Source organism: Engystomops pustulosus, chromosome 5 (genome assembly GCF_040894005.1).
Source record: "Engystomops pustulosus chromosome 5, aEngPut4.maternal, whole genome shotgun sequence".
NCBI classification, from domain to species: Eukaryota; Metazoa; Chordata; class Amphibia; order Anura; family Leptodactylidae; genus Engystomops; species Engystomops pustulosus.
This window is the reverse complement of record NC_092415.1, coordinates 23,261,327-23,279,777: the sequence shown is the minus strand read 5'-3', so window position 1 is coordinate 23,279,777 and position 18,451 is coordinate 23,261,327. Positions and strand designations below refer to the sequence as shown.

At 41.3% G+C, this 18,451-nt stretch overlaps 1 protein-coding gene across 1 annotated transcript in view; it reads right to left on the bottom strand.

Annotated features, from left to right (window-relative positions):
• RSPO2 (R-spondin 2) overlaps nucleotides 1-16,060 on the bottom strand; it is an 86,251-nt gene extending 70,191 nt beyond the window's left edge. The window contains exons 1-4 of the mRNA XM_072151328.1: nucleotides 15,905-16,060; nucleotides 14,783-14,858; nucleotides 11,361-11,530; nucleotides 10,975-11,199 (exon numbers count right to left, since the gene is read on the bottom strand). Of these exons, the coding sequence (XP_072007429.1) occupies nucleotides 10,975-11,068 (94 nt within the window). The 5' untranslated portion in view covers nucleotides 11,069-11,199; nucleotides 11,361-11,530; nucleotides 14,783-14,858; nucleotides 15,905-16,060. The remainder of the gene's footprint in view (nucleotides 1-10,974; nucleotides 11,200-11,360; nucleotides 11,531-14,782; nucleotides 14,859-15,904) is intronic.
• Nucleotides 16,061-18,451: the final 2,391 nt, after the last annotated feature.

The following is an 18,451-nucleotide window of genomic DNA, read 5'->3' as shown; positions in this document are numbered from 1 at the left end:
TGGTATGGAGAAGACCATACCAATAGGAGATATGGAGGTTGCATTCCTGATATTTGACAACCTTGTTGATGTTGAAGAACCTACTCCTGATGAGAACAAAGTCTTTGGACGGGGGCTTTAGTTTAGCAAGTGCCTTAATAAAGGTGGATGGTATATGGGATAAGGCCATGCCAAAAGCAGTAGTGCTGGAGATATGGTAGTGGTGTTCCTGATCCTTGACAACCTTGTTGATGTTGGATCACCTACTCCCGATGAGAACAAAGTCTTTAGACGTGGTCTTTAGTCATGCAACATTAAGTCTTAAAAACTTGAAATCCAACACAACTAAACTCAAGGACATTCGATGCAACATGGCAATCATTACATTGTGTGATTAAGACCGGGACATCCGGGAAAAAGACAAATAGTCATCAAACTTTGCAAATCTACGCTACACATTGGAATTTTTTTTTTTTTTTAGAAGGGCTCAACATTTTATTGATTGCCACTGGCTACAATCCCTACAAATTGAATTGTCTTCCGTTGGGTCTCTCCACATGAAATGAATACTTTTGTTCCCCCCGAAATCCTTTAGAGAAAAAAGTTCCAAATAACTCATAGAAAAGAAGGGGGAAGCCAAATGGGGGGGGGGGATTTAGACAAAAGTGAGAAGAGAAATGTTGACAGTGTATACCCACCGGTGAATGTGCTTACCATAAATATTGAGGGGGCTTTTCGTAAGTAATCAAATGTCCACCATTGAGCAGATTCAACTCATGCTCCTGTGGTTAATCCACTTGTTCAGTGTGGTAGGAGATCAATTAAAACCAGCTTAGGTTATTGTAAACGGGACAATTCACACAAGTTGGGTTAGATCTCTATTCATTTCTCTCACTCACAATACAAATACTTTAAGCTGGGCAGTAAAGCATCTATCACCCTCACAGTCTAGCCAGCACTTTAAGTAGTTCCACATTTAATTAAAGACACAGTATACCCTTTGTTGGCACAGATTGTCAGGTCACTTTTAAGCAATTCGCAATCAAATTCAAGCCGGGGAGAAAAAAAAAAAAAAAAAACGTTACGAATTCTACAAAACATCTGTTGGAACAACTTCAAAAATAAAAGCCACTTTATAATCTAATGTTTTAGTTACTCCAAAAAATTTACAAGACCTTAAAACGTTGAAACCGTTTTGCTGGGGTATTTTACGAGAGGTCGGTACGTGTAAGTAGTGCAAAGTTTATGGCGCGCCCGAAAAAAAAAAACATAAATAGAAAAAAAAAAAGTTTAAAAGCCAAGGTATGTAATGATCTTGTTAGCAATAACAGTCAGACAATTAGATGCTGGTTGAAAGACATATTGAACGTACGGCCGCAAAAAAAAAAATCTAAAAAAGTTGCCATCCAGATGTGGAGTGAACTTTCATCTAATACCAGTCACAGAACAGGACCGTCCCACAGCTCATTTCACTCCATCGGTAAACATCATATTACAACACTCCGGACTGGTTGGCCACATTTGTTTGGGCTTCAAGCCCAGAAAAAAACCTTTATGATATTGTTTTTTGACCACTTTATCTACTACGACCTATATTAAAAAAAAAGTTCCTTTTATGCCCCTCTATTAAATGGCATCTACCATCATCTGGCTCATTGGCATACAATCCTTCATCCTAGTGGTAGATGTCCTTCAAAAAATTTACCATAAAAATCCATCATGATAATCCGGGCTTATAGCTCCAGGCACTGTGACTGTGGTAAGCTTCTTAAGTTGGTTATACATTACCTCCTTCCTTCTAAAAATCAACTTTTAAAATTATGCTAATGAGCCAGGAGGGATCTGGTGCTGTTCACAGGCGGTAACACTGTGCAGTAGCACTTTCCCCCTCTCACTGAGATTACAGTACTCCTGAGCCGTGTAACATGCTGTGATCCCAAAATCAACTTTTAAAATTGTGCTAATAAAAAGGCTTCTGTGGGCGTTACCAGAGCCCCTCCAACTGTAGCTTTGCAGGCTGTTACATTGTCTCACCCTTCCCATTGCTCTTAGATCCCCACCCACTTTCTGCTCTGCTGTAATCCCACTAGAGCAGAGGACGTTTCCTGCACAGTGTAACAACCTGTGCTGCTGCTGCACACAGGGGACCTGGTAACACCTCCAGGAGCCTTTCTAGCTCATTTGCATAATTATAAAAGCTTATTGTAGAAGGAAGGAGGCCATGGATAACAAGTATAAGAAGATTACCACAGTCCTGGTGCCTGGATCTATGAGTAAGTGTCCCTGGTTTATCATGATGATAGATTGCCATTAAGGTAGGGATATTTTTGTCAAAAATACAATCCTAACAGAATACAGATGGCATTATTAATCAATAGGGTGCAATGGAATTTGGTGGGAACAGTATGAAAAGGTCATCATGTCACCCATGGCTATGATAAAGAGGATCGGCCAGCTCTTTCATGGATTTTTCCTGGAAATAATTCCGATTTTACTGTAAAAAAAAAAAAACTTCTGGAAAGGGAAGAAAATATTTATAACTGGGTGTTGTAAATAATGGGCATCCGCGGATAACGTCAGCACTTATGGAGTAGCCACATGGGAGTAAAGCTTCAGATATAGTCTCTACACCTGGGAATGCTGCACTTCCACTTGTCCATTGGGAAATAGTTACACAAAAGTTTTCCATAATGGGACAAGGAAAGAAAATTACCCATTTTGCTACCTTGTCCCACCCTGAAAAACTGATTTGCATATTTCCCAGAATGATTCTATTAGTCTCCACCCACCTGCAAGGCGGCAAGAATGGGCAAAGTATCCGTAAGAAGAAGAACTCCCTGCCCCCGCAAAGCTGCGTCATAGGAAGTGCAAGTATTTTCTAGTATACAGGCGGTCCCCTACTTAAGGACACCCAACTTACAGACAACCCCTAGTTAAAGACGGACCATCTGCCCCCTGTGACCTCTAGTGAAGCTCTCTGGATGCTTTACTATAGTCCCAGGCTACAATGATCAGCTGTAAGGTGTCTGTAATGAAGCTTTATTGATAATCCTTGGTCCCATTACAGCAAAAAAAAAAAAAAAAATGTTGAAACTCCGATGGTCACTGGGGCAAAAAAATTTTTGTCTGGATCTACAATTATAAAATATACAGTTTCAACTTACATACACATTCAACTTAAGAACAAACCTATTCACCCCATCTTGTCTGTAACCCAGGGACTGCCTGTATAATAAAAGTCATATAGTGTGAATACAGCCCAAAACTACAAAGTTTGCCAAATTTATTAACCATTTACATTAAGTAAATGTCTACAATAAACTTTATCATGAACTTGAAACACCACATTAGTTTTACATTTATAGGTTCCATTTTTTTACCCTACATTTGTGATTTTGGTTGTTTAAACTATTCTGTGAGTTTGTATATTTATGTCCGATGTTCTTTGGAAGAAGTGATGCGCCCTGTGGCCGGATATTCTGAGCCAAGATGTCAAGAGCAAAGATTTGAGGACACAACCACAATTAATTCTAACACAAGACATGCATTTTCCAGTGACGATTACATTGTCGTACAAGTAAATTTAGGACATTAAACAGGAAAAAAAATTGAGCTGTTAATGATTGACTGAGGGGTGTAAACAAAGATATGTGTAAAACACTGCAGTGAACCACCCACTGGACTCCAAAGTATCTGCTCAGCTCCTCCTGCTCTATAACATGCTGCCTGTATAGACAATGCTATGTATAATCTGCTCAGCTCCTCCTGCTCTATAAGTAACTGCTCCAAAGTATCTGATCCACTCCTCCTGCCCTATAACATGCTGTCTGCATATAGGACACTATGTATAATCTGTTCAGCTCCTCCAGCTCTATAACATGCTGCCTGTATAGACAATGCTATGTATAATCTGCTCAGCTCCTCCTGCTCTATAAGTAACCACTCCAAAGAATCTTCTCCACTCCTCCTGCTCTATAACATGCTGCCTGCATATAGGACACTACATATAATCTGTTCTGGTATCTTCCTTGATAACAGTCCCAAATTTTATTGGTTTGTGACCATTTTTTTTTTCCAGGGGTCATTTTTAAACAGAACCCGTCATGCAAAATAACCCCCCTAAACTAAATATATTTTCATAAACTTCCATTAGAGAGCATTGCCTCTATCCCTTCATTGTCCCTCTACATGCCTGTAAACTTAAGCAATGAGGTCCTAAAGCTGTATGCAAATGACCTCTGAAATGTCCAATGAGTCATTAGCATATTCAAGCTGTCTGGCTTATTCATGATTGGGAGGCACAGCCACATCCCCAGTGCTTGACTGACAGCCTGTATAATGATGTGATGGCTGCTCCATGTGCTTGCTGGCGGCCACACTCCCTGCAGCCTGTGTGTGTATAGGAGAGAGACAACAGCTACAGGCAGCCATGTTATAGCAGAACATGTCTCTGTGTATTAGGAGGATGCAGCATGTCAGCAGATGCAGCACACACACCAGCAATGCTTTACTATACATTACACACAGACATGAGAAGGGGGAGGAGAGGGGAGGGGGAACAAGGATGACATCACTGCCTCTGACCATGTGACAGTCTCATTTACATAATAAAGAAAAGATGATTTTACAATGATTAATGTATGAATTGACTAGATAAAGGCTGGGATGTGATCCTTGTGAGCTGCTCCAACAGGTAGAGGTGACAGGACTAGTGGCAGAGACCTGATGACAGGGGTTTTGTTGTATAGGCCTGAACATAAATATATATCACTTAAAAAGGAAACTAACCACCTAAAAACATTTTAAATGACCTATTAATACTCACCCCCACTCCTCTTTATCTTCTTCCCGGCACTGTCCGTTGCTAATATAATTATAATTAGCAGCCCGGAGCGCGGGGCGAGGTGTCCTGTACTCCGGGCTGCCAATTATGCACGCCCCCCCGCACCTCCCTCACATGCTGGTTAAGTGAAGTAACATCATGCGAGTTTGTCCTGAACTAGGAGCTGTTTAGTCTCAGGAGTACAGTTCTGGTGCAGCCTCTCCTACATCAAGGTCTATCTGTTGATCCGGGAGGTAAGGTCCAAGAACGACACCCATTGTAGAAGTCTACCCAACCAACAGGTCACTGGTAGGACCACACATGGAAATTTCCAAGCTTTATATCTCAGACTGTAAGCCCTTGTGTCACCCCCTCATCCTCATAGACTGTAAGCTCTTGTGTCACCCCCATCCTCATAGACTGTAAGCTCTTGCGTCTCCCCCTCATCTTCATAGACTGTAAGCTCTTGTGTCACCCCCTCATCCTCATAGACTGTAAGCTCTTGTGTCACCCCCTCATCCTCATAGACTGTAAGCTCTTGTGTCACCCCCTCATCCTCATAGACTGTAAGCTCTTGTGTCACCCCCTCATAGCCTGTAAGCTCTTGTGTCACCACTCATCCTCAGACTGTAAGCTCTTGTGATCAGGGCCCTCACTCCTATTGTTCCATATGACTGTTTGTACTCTAATGTAATATAATATTTGTATGTCCCCTATGATTGGTGGACGCTGTGGAATATGGATGACGCTATTAATCATTATTTAACCAAGACTCTAAAAGTTTTTTTAAATCCGCCCTTATTTGCCAACAATGTAATAAGGGGGATGAGAACAACCCCAAATCTGAACCCCCATCTTCAATGTATTAACCATCTCAGGTTCACACTATATAAAAAAGTAAATTATGTAAAACATTTGTCCTTCCTAGAAAAACAAAAAAACATCCTAAATCCCCCTAATGAGTTTACATCGTGGCCAAACCCCAAAGAGTCTGCATTATACCACAAGCCATCAGAGAACCTTACACCGCTCCCTTATTAATATTGTAAATCATTGTTTCATTGCGTCCGTAGACCTAATGCATTATCCTAAAAAAATAAAAATATCACGAAGACTCTGGGTAGAGCCAAAACAGAGACTTAAAAGCTCCTTGTAAGACTTTAATGGGAGAAGAGAACAAAGAATTCCCATGCAGTAGGAACGTGCAGTTACTTCTCCATACGATCCTATCAGCGGAGAAGAACAAAACCCAAGACATCTCTAGATGATATATTCTTATTGTAGGTCCGGAGACTAAAAAGATAAAGCCAAGACCTCTCAGGCCATTCCCAAGACAAAAGCTTTATTGTTGTGTATGGAAGAACCTGTATAGGACACATACCTGGCTTTGTTCGAAAAAAATTCTTCAATTTGTATCTCCCCGGTGACTTCTGGGAGAAGGGTTTATGGTTATTGGCTGTGAAATTTGAAGGAGGAGCTCCGATATATTAACTCCACACATCCTGGAGATATTGAATTTCATTACATTTGATAGTTGACACATGTTTCGGACTGTTCGGATTTGGTTGACTAAATGGCATTAGGCCAAGGCTAGCAATGGTTGGGGGTCAGCCTCATTAAAGTTTATTAAATAAAAAAAAAAAAAAGTCAGAGTAGGTAGACCTTAAATTTTCCGATGAAAGCCTTAAGAAGTTCATAGGTGATCAACAAAACCAGTTGGGAGCCACTTAAAATGTGAGTAAGGTCGACTTATACTAGAAGTCAGGGTCACAAGTTCTCCTTTGGAGACCTTAATGAACATATGGGAACGGAGGATACAGCAATATCTACATTATAAGATGTAGGAAAATAAGTGTTCTGGGGAGTTTTCATGAAAAATTGATGTAATCGAGTCTGTATGATCGGTAAAATTACCGAATGGGTGGCCTATAATCTGTAGAAGACTCCGAACAGCAGAGGGTTTGGAGAGATGTGAATAGTATATGAAGTCACTGCTGGTTATGGGGGTCCCCAATACCCCTTCTCCCCATCCCAGAAGTTACCTAGAATTGTCTAAGCTTAATGGAGAGTTATGGTTTGACCTTGAACTTCTACAGGATATCTATGCTCCACCCAAAGATAAAGAGAAAGAAGATAAATAAAATATATAAAGCTTTTAGCTAGTGTGCCCAAAACATTTACTAAAGCCGTGCTGAAATCAATCCATCACAATCCATCCTGATAATCCCGGGACACTTACTCATCGATCCAGGCACCATGACTGTGGTAATCTTCTTATATTTGTTATCAGTGGCTTCTTTACTTGTACAATCAACTTTTACAATTATGCTAATGAGCCATGGAGTTACTCTAGCTCTTTAGGATTCCCTCATCCCTGCTTCCTCAGCACCAAAGAGTCAGGAAGTGCTGAGGGAGCAGGGGGGAGGGGGTGAGACAGTGTAACAGTCAGTAAAGCCAGATCATAGAGGAGCTAGGGTAGCCCCTAAGGCTCATTAACATAACTGTAAAAGTTGATTTTAGAAGGAAGGAGGCCATGGATAACATATATAAGAAGATTACCACAGTCCCGGTGCCTGGATCTATGAGTAAGTGTCCCTGGTTTATCATGATGGATTTTGCTGGTAGATTTCCTTTGAAGAATCCTAAAAGAACATCAGTTTGCATCCCAAATATTGTACTGGACTAGATAAATGCTGTCCATAATTATACACGACAGCAATGATTCAGCATGTTATAGAGCAGGAGGAGCTGAGCAAATTATACATAGTGTTCCATCTGCAGGCTGAATGTTATACAACAGGAGGAGCTGAGCAGATAAAATACTAATGTACAATCCCCAGATGCTGGGTTTAGGAGTCCAGTGGGTGGTATGACTTGAGTGAGTGATTTACGGAATGGTGCACAATAACTGATTCGAAACAACAGATTTCAGTATGTATCAGTATGTTACAATACACACAGGTACTAATCTCAGCTCCTCCTGCCCTATAACAAGCTGCCTGCAGATAGGACACTATGTCCAATCTGCTCAGCTCCTCCTGCTCTATAACATGCTGCCTGCAGATAGGACACTATGTCCAATCTGCTCACCTCCTCCTGCTCTATAACATGCTTCCTGCAGATAGGACACTATGTACAACCTGCTCAGCTCCTCCTGCTCTATAACATGCTGCCTGCAGATCAGACTGCTCTTTCATGGTGACAGATTTTACTACATTACATATAAATACATATTTTGCCCTCATCATAAAACTGCAATAGGTTCCCCATCGCCATCTAGGTTTCCAGGCGGGTGATATCCATGGTTCATATAGAACATCACAGCCCTGTTCCCCTGAGCAGCACAGGCTTCGGTCATTCAGATTAATGATCCCGTTGCCTTGAACAATATTCCCAGCACTGGCTCATGTAGAGCTTGTCAGGAACACCACGCGATCACGCTGCTTCTCCAATACAGGAACACTGACCACCCAGGCAGACGTTTCATTGTCAAGACTATGATATTTCAATACGCCACCTAGAGCCAAGACACTACCGCCACCTCTCAATGGTGAAGACCTGCCAAGTGTACACGACCCATATCTGGTTCTGGAGATCCAGGCATTACATCCACAATACAAGCTGTTAAATACATCACTTGGCTGCCCAATTTTTGGATAACACCCCAACCTTACAAACAGTTTTTATGACTATTATATTGTGACTCAACTACAGAAAAACTTGCATCAATGTAGATTTTGCCCTTTTAGCAGGTGACTATGAGAAAACGCACGATCGTAATCTACAGAGAGCCTGGATTATGGTGTAACACAAATCAGGACCACCACTAGGAGAACCCACCCACTAACCACATCAGTGCATTAGTTCATCAAGTTACTCGTATGAATTTCAGTTTTTGGATGTTTTTGCAGATCGAGATGTTCTCCTCTAAACTAATAGACCAGAGCCAAGAGCTTCATCACTTGTTCTAAGAACAGGCGGGAGGGAGTTCTTAGAATTTTGGGAAGTATACGGTTAGCAGGGGAAAAACGCTATGTAAATAGTAGTAGATCCATATAGTGGGAACACAATTGTGGGGAATTTTTTTAACCCCACGAAGGAGATTCCAACACATTCCTTGGATCCAGTTGTGATTGTGCATCAATCTTCTATAAGCCAGAAGATTTCATTGGTTTCGTGTAGTAACTATATAACTACACTTACATAACACAATGCTTAAAGAGTCTCTCGATGACAGCAATTTCTGATTCTCTTTGGACACCAATTAAAAATGGAACAAACTTGCATGTTGTAGAATGTTCCGAAACAAAGTTGGTCATTTGTCCAAACCTTTCAATTACCATTGATAAGGATCCATGCTTGGGAAATCCCATCATATCCAAAAAAAACTTGATCACCGTTTTAGTCGGAGAAGAAGTGGTCAAGATCATGGGGTCAAGTTCTATACAGACTATGATAATTATGAGACATCCGCACCTACAGAACCAGTTCCAGATCTCCGGCTCATTGTAATATTCTACCACCTCCAGAGACAGGGGACAGGGCACCCACATTCTCAGCATCAACAACCAACCCAATAGTCATGCCAAAGAAAGCCCTATGAACCCAACATTTTATACGGCCACCAACTCCTCAGCGCACATCTCTCGTTATAGACTCTACACCACAAGTTCACCTCCAATATAAAAATTTCGCACAGAAAACCACCTGTACTTAATCGGCACCAGGATTTCCATCGTTATACATGAATGAGAGAACAGCAGAGCCGTTTGTGGTCTATGCATGGGATACAGTTTCACCCGTCGTCAACTCAAAATAAAACAATCCCACAAAAACCACGTACAGGTCTTACGGGTGTTATCTTCAGAACCAAAAATTCAGACATAAAAAACTGACCTTTCTTTTTGTATGGTTGGAAAACGCGTAATTTTTTGTGAGGCAAGTTGTAGAGGGAGATGTAGCAAAGTCAAACTTGTCGTAACTTGTACCACGTGCGCTTTTACATGGGACTGCAGGCGAGATCTCAGATCTAAACTCACAGCTTAGGTTATCACCAAAAGAGGTTAAGGACATTTAAGGCTGCGTTCACACGCGGAGTATTAATCACATTTGGAAACACAACAGCGGGGAGCAGGACATGATCACAGATTTGTTTAGACCACAGCATCACAGCACTACGGGGTCATTTATTGTGGCCTTTCAGATGGAAAACTGGTGGCTTTTTTGTCCCCCTTTCTGCGCCTCAATTTATTTAAGTGTCAGCACCACAATATTGGTGTTTTCCAACACCCTTGACTTGTTCTATATTTGAGCGCAAAATTTTGGCACCGCTTGTGAATCCAAACAGTTTTCTGGCGCTTCTATTCAACCTCCCTTCACCCCCTCCCCACTTGTTTTTTGGCGCAATTTGTGGCGCAAAAAGAGCAGCTAAAAGCCGGTCTAGGGGGTTGTAAACCTTTTAGTCCGTGCGCCAATTCATTGATCCCTTGCACTACCACAAACTTACATCCCACTGAGAAATACAGCACTGTTCATGCACCAGAATTAATAAATAGCCTTCTATCTGTTTGGCAAAGATACTGGAAGATATGAGTGGACCCAAAGTGTAAGTTCGGGTTTGGTGTATTCATCACGACGCTGAAGTGCTACCAATCCAGCACATTAATGTCACGACTACGATAGTCCGGCAGCTCAATCTCCGGGTTTGGAGGAAACGCGCCTGAACCTACACTTTGGATCCGCTCATCTCTAATTTGGAGTAAAGCTGAATTGACTCTACATCACCTACCTAAGGGTGGTAGTTATAAAACCTGTACCGCGGCAATAATTTTACATGGAATATTAGGGTGATCAGAGTTCAGCTCTGCTACATATACCTGTACATATCATGAAGTAGTAGCGATATAAGTGCAGCTCCTCTATACATGTTACTATATAGCATTACTCCACCTATTGTCCCCGCAGGGAATTGCACTTACAGCCTGATACAGCGTAACACTATGCCAGATGTGTGGAATTTAACAGCCCGGCTCTGCTACATCTCCCAGGTTTTGCATCGCACAGCAGCTCAGCCTAGCAGTTATGTATCACAATGCACTGACACATTCAGCACTGCTACATGTGTACGGCAATCACACAGCCAAGAACCGCAGTCGGATCCCCCCAGCACTGACCTCTCTTGCTCCTCTTCCAGCGGTTGGTTTGGCAGTGGCTGTAATCCACACAGTTCAGGATGATGAGAGCAAATGAAAAGAGTCTGAATTGCATTTGTGCAGGTGTTCAGCGCAAAAAGAATAGTAATAAATACAACGTTATCAGTCCTCAGGGGAAACGCATCAAACGCTCGCAAGTGTGAACAGGGTCCAAACACTCAGCCAAACTTCCATCTCTGCTGCAACCTGCAGGGAATAAAAGGAAAAGTTTTTCAGATTGGATTCACACCGGTGACAAAGATTTTTTTTTACGTCTCCCAAAATTGGGGGAAAGGAGTCATTAAAAGGGATCCAGGATAAGCAGATACAGATCCACCTGATAACATGTACATGAAGTCTCAGCTCACCTTGTACTTGGTCTGGATGTGAAGATCTGGATGAGGAGCGAATCACATCAGATTGTTACCAGGTGAGCGGCTGGGGACATGCGGAAAGTTTGGAGATCCAGGGTTTCTTCAATGGGGGGGGATGCTGGTTATTGATGGGGTACAATCATTGGGATCCTGGATATTCCCATCTAAAGAGGGAGCAGAGTTGTGCACAGAGTAGCAGAGCTGTGGATAGAGTAGCAGAGCTGTGGACAGTCGGCTCTTGTATGGCTCAGGTTCTGTTGCTGCAGCCTGTGGAGGGTGTGGAGATCTGCAGGCAGGTCTGATGCTCTAGTAGTGTATGTAGTCCTCTGGTCCTCCTCACACACAGCATCCAAGAGTCCTAAATAAAGCAATGCCCTGCACAGTGATCCTCCTCCTCCTCCTCCTCCTCCCCTCCAGCACAGAGCATTACACACAGCATGCTCACCTACACACACATCTCCACTACTCAACCTCCACATCATCCTGCCTGCAGCTTAACCCCATAGCTGCCAGGCTTAGCCACTCACCCTGTACAAGTACTACAAGTTCCAGCACTCCCTGCCTCAGACCACTCCATTCCCACAAGTGTTAACCCTATAAACCCTCCATATAGACCTGCATAGTGTCCAGCCACTACAGGGCTTCCCACGTCCCTCTCTCATTGCGTTATAATTTGTGTAACCCTTTAGTGACTTGCTAAGATCTAAAAGTCCCAGAATAACTTGCATCAATCTATGGATATAGATTTCTTTACCCTATAGTAAAAAGTACAGAATTTTTCATGGTTTTTTATGTTATTTGAGCTAGTATAGTTATGTGTGGGTCCATCTGTAGCAATAATTTAAGGCTGCGTTCGCACACAAAACGCATGCGTTAGCGCCACTTGTGAATGCACCCACGGGGCGCGTTCACACCTTGCGTCTTGTTTGCGTTTACGTAGCATTTTTAAACGCAGTACAACAGTTGAAGAGATGTGATTTACCTAATTAAATTACTGTTAACATTTGCGTTTACAAAATGCATTGTATACGCAAACATTGACAGTAATGTAACTAGGCAAATCACATCTCCTCAGCTGTTGTAATGCGTTTTAAAACGCAATGAAAACACAACCAAAGCACAAAGGCAGCGCGATCCGTTTCAGGCTTGAAACTCGTCCACCAACGTGAATGGCTACAGATGGCATTAGGACAGCATCCTAGTGCGGTCAGTTTTCACGCATGCGTTTCAAGGAAGTAGTTCAGAGGTATGAAAATCACATGTAAAAATCTGACACAAATAGAATGACACTAGGACTAAAATTCGGATACCATTATAACTTCATGGTTACATTGGCATAAATAAATTTTTTTTTTTTAAACTGCATGTCTGTTTCCATGCTAAATAGTAGTTCTATGTCTTAATATAGGAATGTCACTATAAGTTTCAGCATGCCCTGCCAATTTCTAGGACCACAGCACATGGCATCATCTGGTGCTGGTTCCTCTAAGGGTGATGGCACACGCATGCGTTTTTGACAGGTTTGACCAATTATCTTAATTGCAACTGGTCAAAAACGCATGCGTTTTCAAAAAATACATGCGTTTTTCAAAAACACATGCGTTTTTTGACGGACTGCTCATAAACGGCCCAAAAACGCATTCAAAAAGCCACGTGTGCCATCACCCTAAATCTAAAGTTTCCGCACTCCCATGGGAGCTCCGTGAATTACAGTTTGGTGCTGCTGTATGGAAGCAGAAACGTATAACTAGCAATGAGCGGACCCAACATTTTCGCGAGGGTGCCATGGCTAGTAGCTAGGGGCAGCAAACGGCTGCCAATCCGGCAATATGTCCGGGTCATGTGGTCAAACCCAAACCTGACCGCAAACGCCGGGTCCACTGATGTCTACTTATACACCTATAACTGCCTATTTAACTACAGGTAAGAGCTACTAGCAAATTATGTCTACGTAATATGGGGCAATTCCCCTCTGCTTTCAGATTTCCATTTTGCAGCTTCTGTTTAAAAGCAGAAATAACGGATCCGTTTTTTTTCCCATTTATTTCAATAGACTTGCAGTGGTGTCCATTAGTATCTGTTACATCTTCCCTTAGACCTTCAATTATTTGAGTGGATAGATGGAATAAAAAAAAAACCGGATGGCTATAAAGTAATGAAAAACGGACACTAACTGACACTAACGGAAAGCAAGGTATCCATTTTTTTAAACGCATCCGTTAAAAGTATCCATTAAAAAAAATACTTTGCTATTAATGTATCTGTCCAAACATCTTTTTGACTTACATTTGTTTTTTGGGGGCGGAAACTGCAAAATGGAAACCAAAATGCAGATGAGAAATGACCCTGCGAGATTGAAAGCTTTGCTTGAAATGTTGCAACTAGTGATCATGAAGTTGCACAGAAATCCTTCAGGGCTGGACTCTGCTGGGTCACGGTGGTCACATCTTGGAGGTCGTAACATGACCCCATTAGGCGTGGTGTCGTAGTAGCGTGACATTGCAATTTTCCAATATGTTGCACAATACATGTCACTGGGGACTGTCCAACAATCTTAGGTTTATGGGGGTCCTCCCGTATCTCCGATGACACCAGATGTTGGAGAGATACACATCAGAAAGTCGGCTTTAAGCTACCCCTGGGAAATCCAACTCTACAGGGGGCGTCTAGCAACTGCTTTCTCCCCCAACCCCATTTAGCCCCATTCATACTATAACCTCTAGGGATACTCTCTATGCCACCAGGCCCACCTACCAACCTGCCCCTTAGTAAGATGCTGATCTAAAGATCTTCCCTTGTCTCATCCTTGGTGTTGACCAAGACAACAACCCCTTTGGCAGGGGCAGATTAAGACCCTGGGTTGTATTATGGAATCTGGAATCACTTCCTACATCTGGTACTAGAATTAAGTTTCTTGAGGAATGGAGGATCCATCCCTTTTGTCTACTTTCAATCTACAGTTTCAGGACCTTTTGAAGACCTTCAAAGGTCCTGAAATGGCTCTTGCGTACATGTGTATTGAGAGCAGGAACAGATGTATGAGGATTTTTTTGGGTGACGGTCCTTCTCACTATAACATTTGGTGGGTAGTTTGGGTGGTCATGGGTCCCTAGAAGGCTTAAACCTCCGGCTACCCCCCAAACCACCTATATTATAGTCCAGTACTGCTTCCTGGTCACATATAGTCCTGTAGGTGAAGTATCCATTATTATAAGGGTGTCTTCTTGAGAAATTTTGGTAAATAGAAGTCAATGGGGGCATGGCCAAGAATCACGACTATTCCCCTCTTATATCACTTTGTGTACAGGAGCGATGGGCTGGAATAGGTCGGTTCTGCCCCACGACCAGTGAACTACCCATAGCGCAATTCTACATAAGGCAAGGCGCAGCCGTCTGCCGAATATACCAAGATGTACCAGTGAAAGCTCAGGTGTTAACATCAGGTCCTGGCACACGATGCCCCAGCCTTTGACAAACCTTTTTCCAAAGGGTCTGCAAAAAAAAAAAAAAATACGGATAACATTCGCACACGTTCTGTTTTATTTTCTCAGATGACGCTGAGGAACCAGTTTTTTTTGCCTTCAAATTTTTGCAAACCATCTGTATTTGTCTGAAGTCGTAAAAATAAAATCAAAACATGCCATACGAACATGAAAATAACTCAAAAAAATTAGAAGATACAATAACGACACAAAGCAATTGCAATTTTTGTGGACACACGGAGTACAGCGCGGTCAATCTGGGCAAGGGCGGGTGCACCCAGTACCAAAATTCTGATTTGCATTGCTAAATTTATGATTTCTCTGCGTTCAGGCCACACATTTTTTATTAGGGTCGATGTGCCTATGATGCAGGACACGTCACCTACAGGGACCTGGGATTGGATGTGACGGGGGAGCTGACAGATTCCTATGCTAAATAGGAAGACAGATGATGGATTTGCATTACCTGAGACCCTCATTCCACACCAGCTCCTCTCACTGGGGGTCCTACCACATCTCCCAGCATGGCCATGGCATTGAGGATCCTTGACCCCCCCATTGAGTAGGAGAAGACCCTGTTTACATTAGCGGAGCTTTTAAGAGGCCATTTTTCTGATGTAAATGAGAGCTATATTGTGCTCGGCCATATAATTCGATTAACATGAAAATACAAAGCTCCCCGCAAGACAAAGCCGCAGACACTTGTAGGTAAATAACTAAGGAAACAATGGCCGCCACATCAACATCTGAGCATTTAAGGAGCATTCGGGGAGTTTTTTAAAGAGTGGATGTTAATGAATGAAGTTTATAGAGCATGACAAAGGCTCGGGGTTGTGTAATCAGGTTGTTTCCTCAATCCCGGGCCCCGCTAAGAGGAAATTTAATGGATGCTACAGAGGAGAAGTGAGGCTCATTTGGAAGCTGAAGGGGTTTGTTCTGGAGTAGTTAAATATATTAGATATATTACAGAACATTAGATTTTGATCGCTCCAGTGATGCAGTCAGCATTTGTACAGAATTGATTAGGTGATATCACAATGTAAAATTGGATCTTACCTCATCCCCTAGGACATACAAAAAAGGACTTCTTAAAGGGAGTGATGCTTAGAAACTTTCTCTCTCAATGCCTTCAAATAGTTCAATGGCAGATGGGTTATAGGGCGGGGGGGTCAGGCCAATAGGGTCACCCCCAACTATCTCCGTATGTCTGTTCACTGTAATGGGTGACCAGACATATAACTTCCTAATTGAAATATATAATGAGGACCCTCAGCTATGACTTGTATATGACTCTGCTGAGGGGGACATAAGCAAGGGATATCAGGCACTGGGGTCCAGCTATAACCACAGCCATATAGTTATTGGACTACCATCAATAATAAATCTACACCATATTCATTTTGGGTGGAGTTCATTATCATTGAAAATAGCTATTAGATAAATAGATATTAGATAGATATTAGATAGATGATAGATACATATTAGATATGAGATAGATAGATAGATACATATTAGATATGAGATAGATAGATGATAGATAGGTATTAGATATGAGATAGATAGATAGATATGAGATAGATAGATATATAGATAGATAGATAGATAGATACATATTAGATATGAGATAGATAGATAGATGATAGATATGAGATAGATGATAGATAAATAGATAGATGATATTAGATAGATAGATAGATGATAGATAGATACATATTAGATATTAGATAGATAGATAGATAGATAGATATTAGATATGAGATAGATAGATGATAGATAGATAGATAGATAGATAGATAGATAGATAGATGATATGAGATAGATAGATAGATAGATGATAGATAGATACATATTAGATATGAGATAGATAGATAGATAGATGATAGATACATATTAGATATGAGATAGATAGATAGATGATAGATAGATAGATATTAGATATGAGATAGATAGATAGATAGATGATAGATAGATATTAGATATGAGATAGATAGATAGATGATATGAGATAGATACATATTAGATATGAGATAGATAGATAAAAAGATAGATAGATAGGATAGATAGATATATACATATTAGATATGAGATAGATAATAGATAGATAGATATTAGATAGATAGATAGATAGATAGATAGATAGATATTAGATATGAGATAGATAGATAGATAGATATTAGATATGAGATAGATAGATAGATAGATAGATAGATAGGCTAATAATAAGTAAACACATAAATGTTAGATGTATAATCAGGAATCATCATTTGAATTACTACATTTATCACAACCATCTGAGAGAAAAACCGGTTTTAGTTGCTTATGTCAACCAATCAGAGCTCAGCTTTCATTTTATAAACTGCTGTTGGAAATTTAAAGCTGAGTTCTAATTGGATGTCTTGAGCAATTACAGCAGTTTTGCTTTCAGACAGTTGTAATAATGTATAGTCTATATAGGTAGGAAGGGAGGCATGAAGGTGTGTAGAAAAGTGGGCATAAGGGAGCATCCTAAAGAGCAGCATGAGAAAGTACAAGAAAATCTACCATGAAAATTAAGCCTGATAAATCAGGGACATTACTCATGGATAAAGGCACGGTGACTGTGGTAATCTTATATTTGTTATCCATGGTCTCATTCCTTTTAAAATTATGCCAATGAGCCAGAAGGGCTTTGGGGGCATTAACAGAGCCCCTCCATGTTGCAACTTCACAGGCTGTTACAGGCAAAGTGTAACAGCCTATGAAGCTGCAACACGGAGTGGCTCTGGTAATGCGTCCCCTTCCCTGAGCTCTTTTGGCTTATTAGAATAATTATAAAGTACATTTTTATAAAGGAGGCCATGGATAACAAATATTAGAAGATTACCACAGTCCTGGTGCATGGATCTATGAGTAATGTCCCTGGTTTATCAGGATGGATTTTAATGGTAGCTTTCCTTTAACAATTATCAGTATCTATGATGTAGTATATATACATAATAGTGGGTAAATATTGGTTTGATGTCAGTCATGTAATAAAAGTCAGATACATTAATTAATTATGATAATTCTTTATTTATATAGCGCACACAGATTACGCAGCGCTGCACAGAGATTGCCCTATCAGTCCCTGTCCCCAATGGGGCTCACAATCTAATCATCCTACCAGTATGTTTGTGGGAGGAAACCAGAGGACCCGGAGGAAACCCACCCAAACACAGAGAGAACATACAATTAAGAATTTTTGCAAACATATTTATTCTGACTTAATATTTTTAGAAAAAGTTGCCTTTTTCTTCAATGACAAACTAGTCATTAGTCAGTAGTGGTTTGAACACTTGTCACCTGACACGGTAAAGGATCCCTTTAAGTGCATTGTCTCATCAGACACAAGCCCTTTAATACGCACGCCTCTCCATTACCGGCTTTGCCAGGGGAAGTGCCATGCGTCTTACTTATGACGTTCTCCTCTGTGACTCACACAGAGGGCAGGGGGAGTAGGAGACCCCTCTATGATGTCCATTATCGGTGGTAAGATGAGACATCCTGATTTTAGTGTTTTCCTGCCTATAAATTAATCTAAAATGTCCATAAATCAGAATGACAATGACGATCCAGACGTGTGAG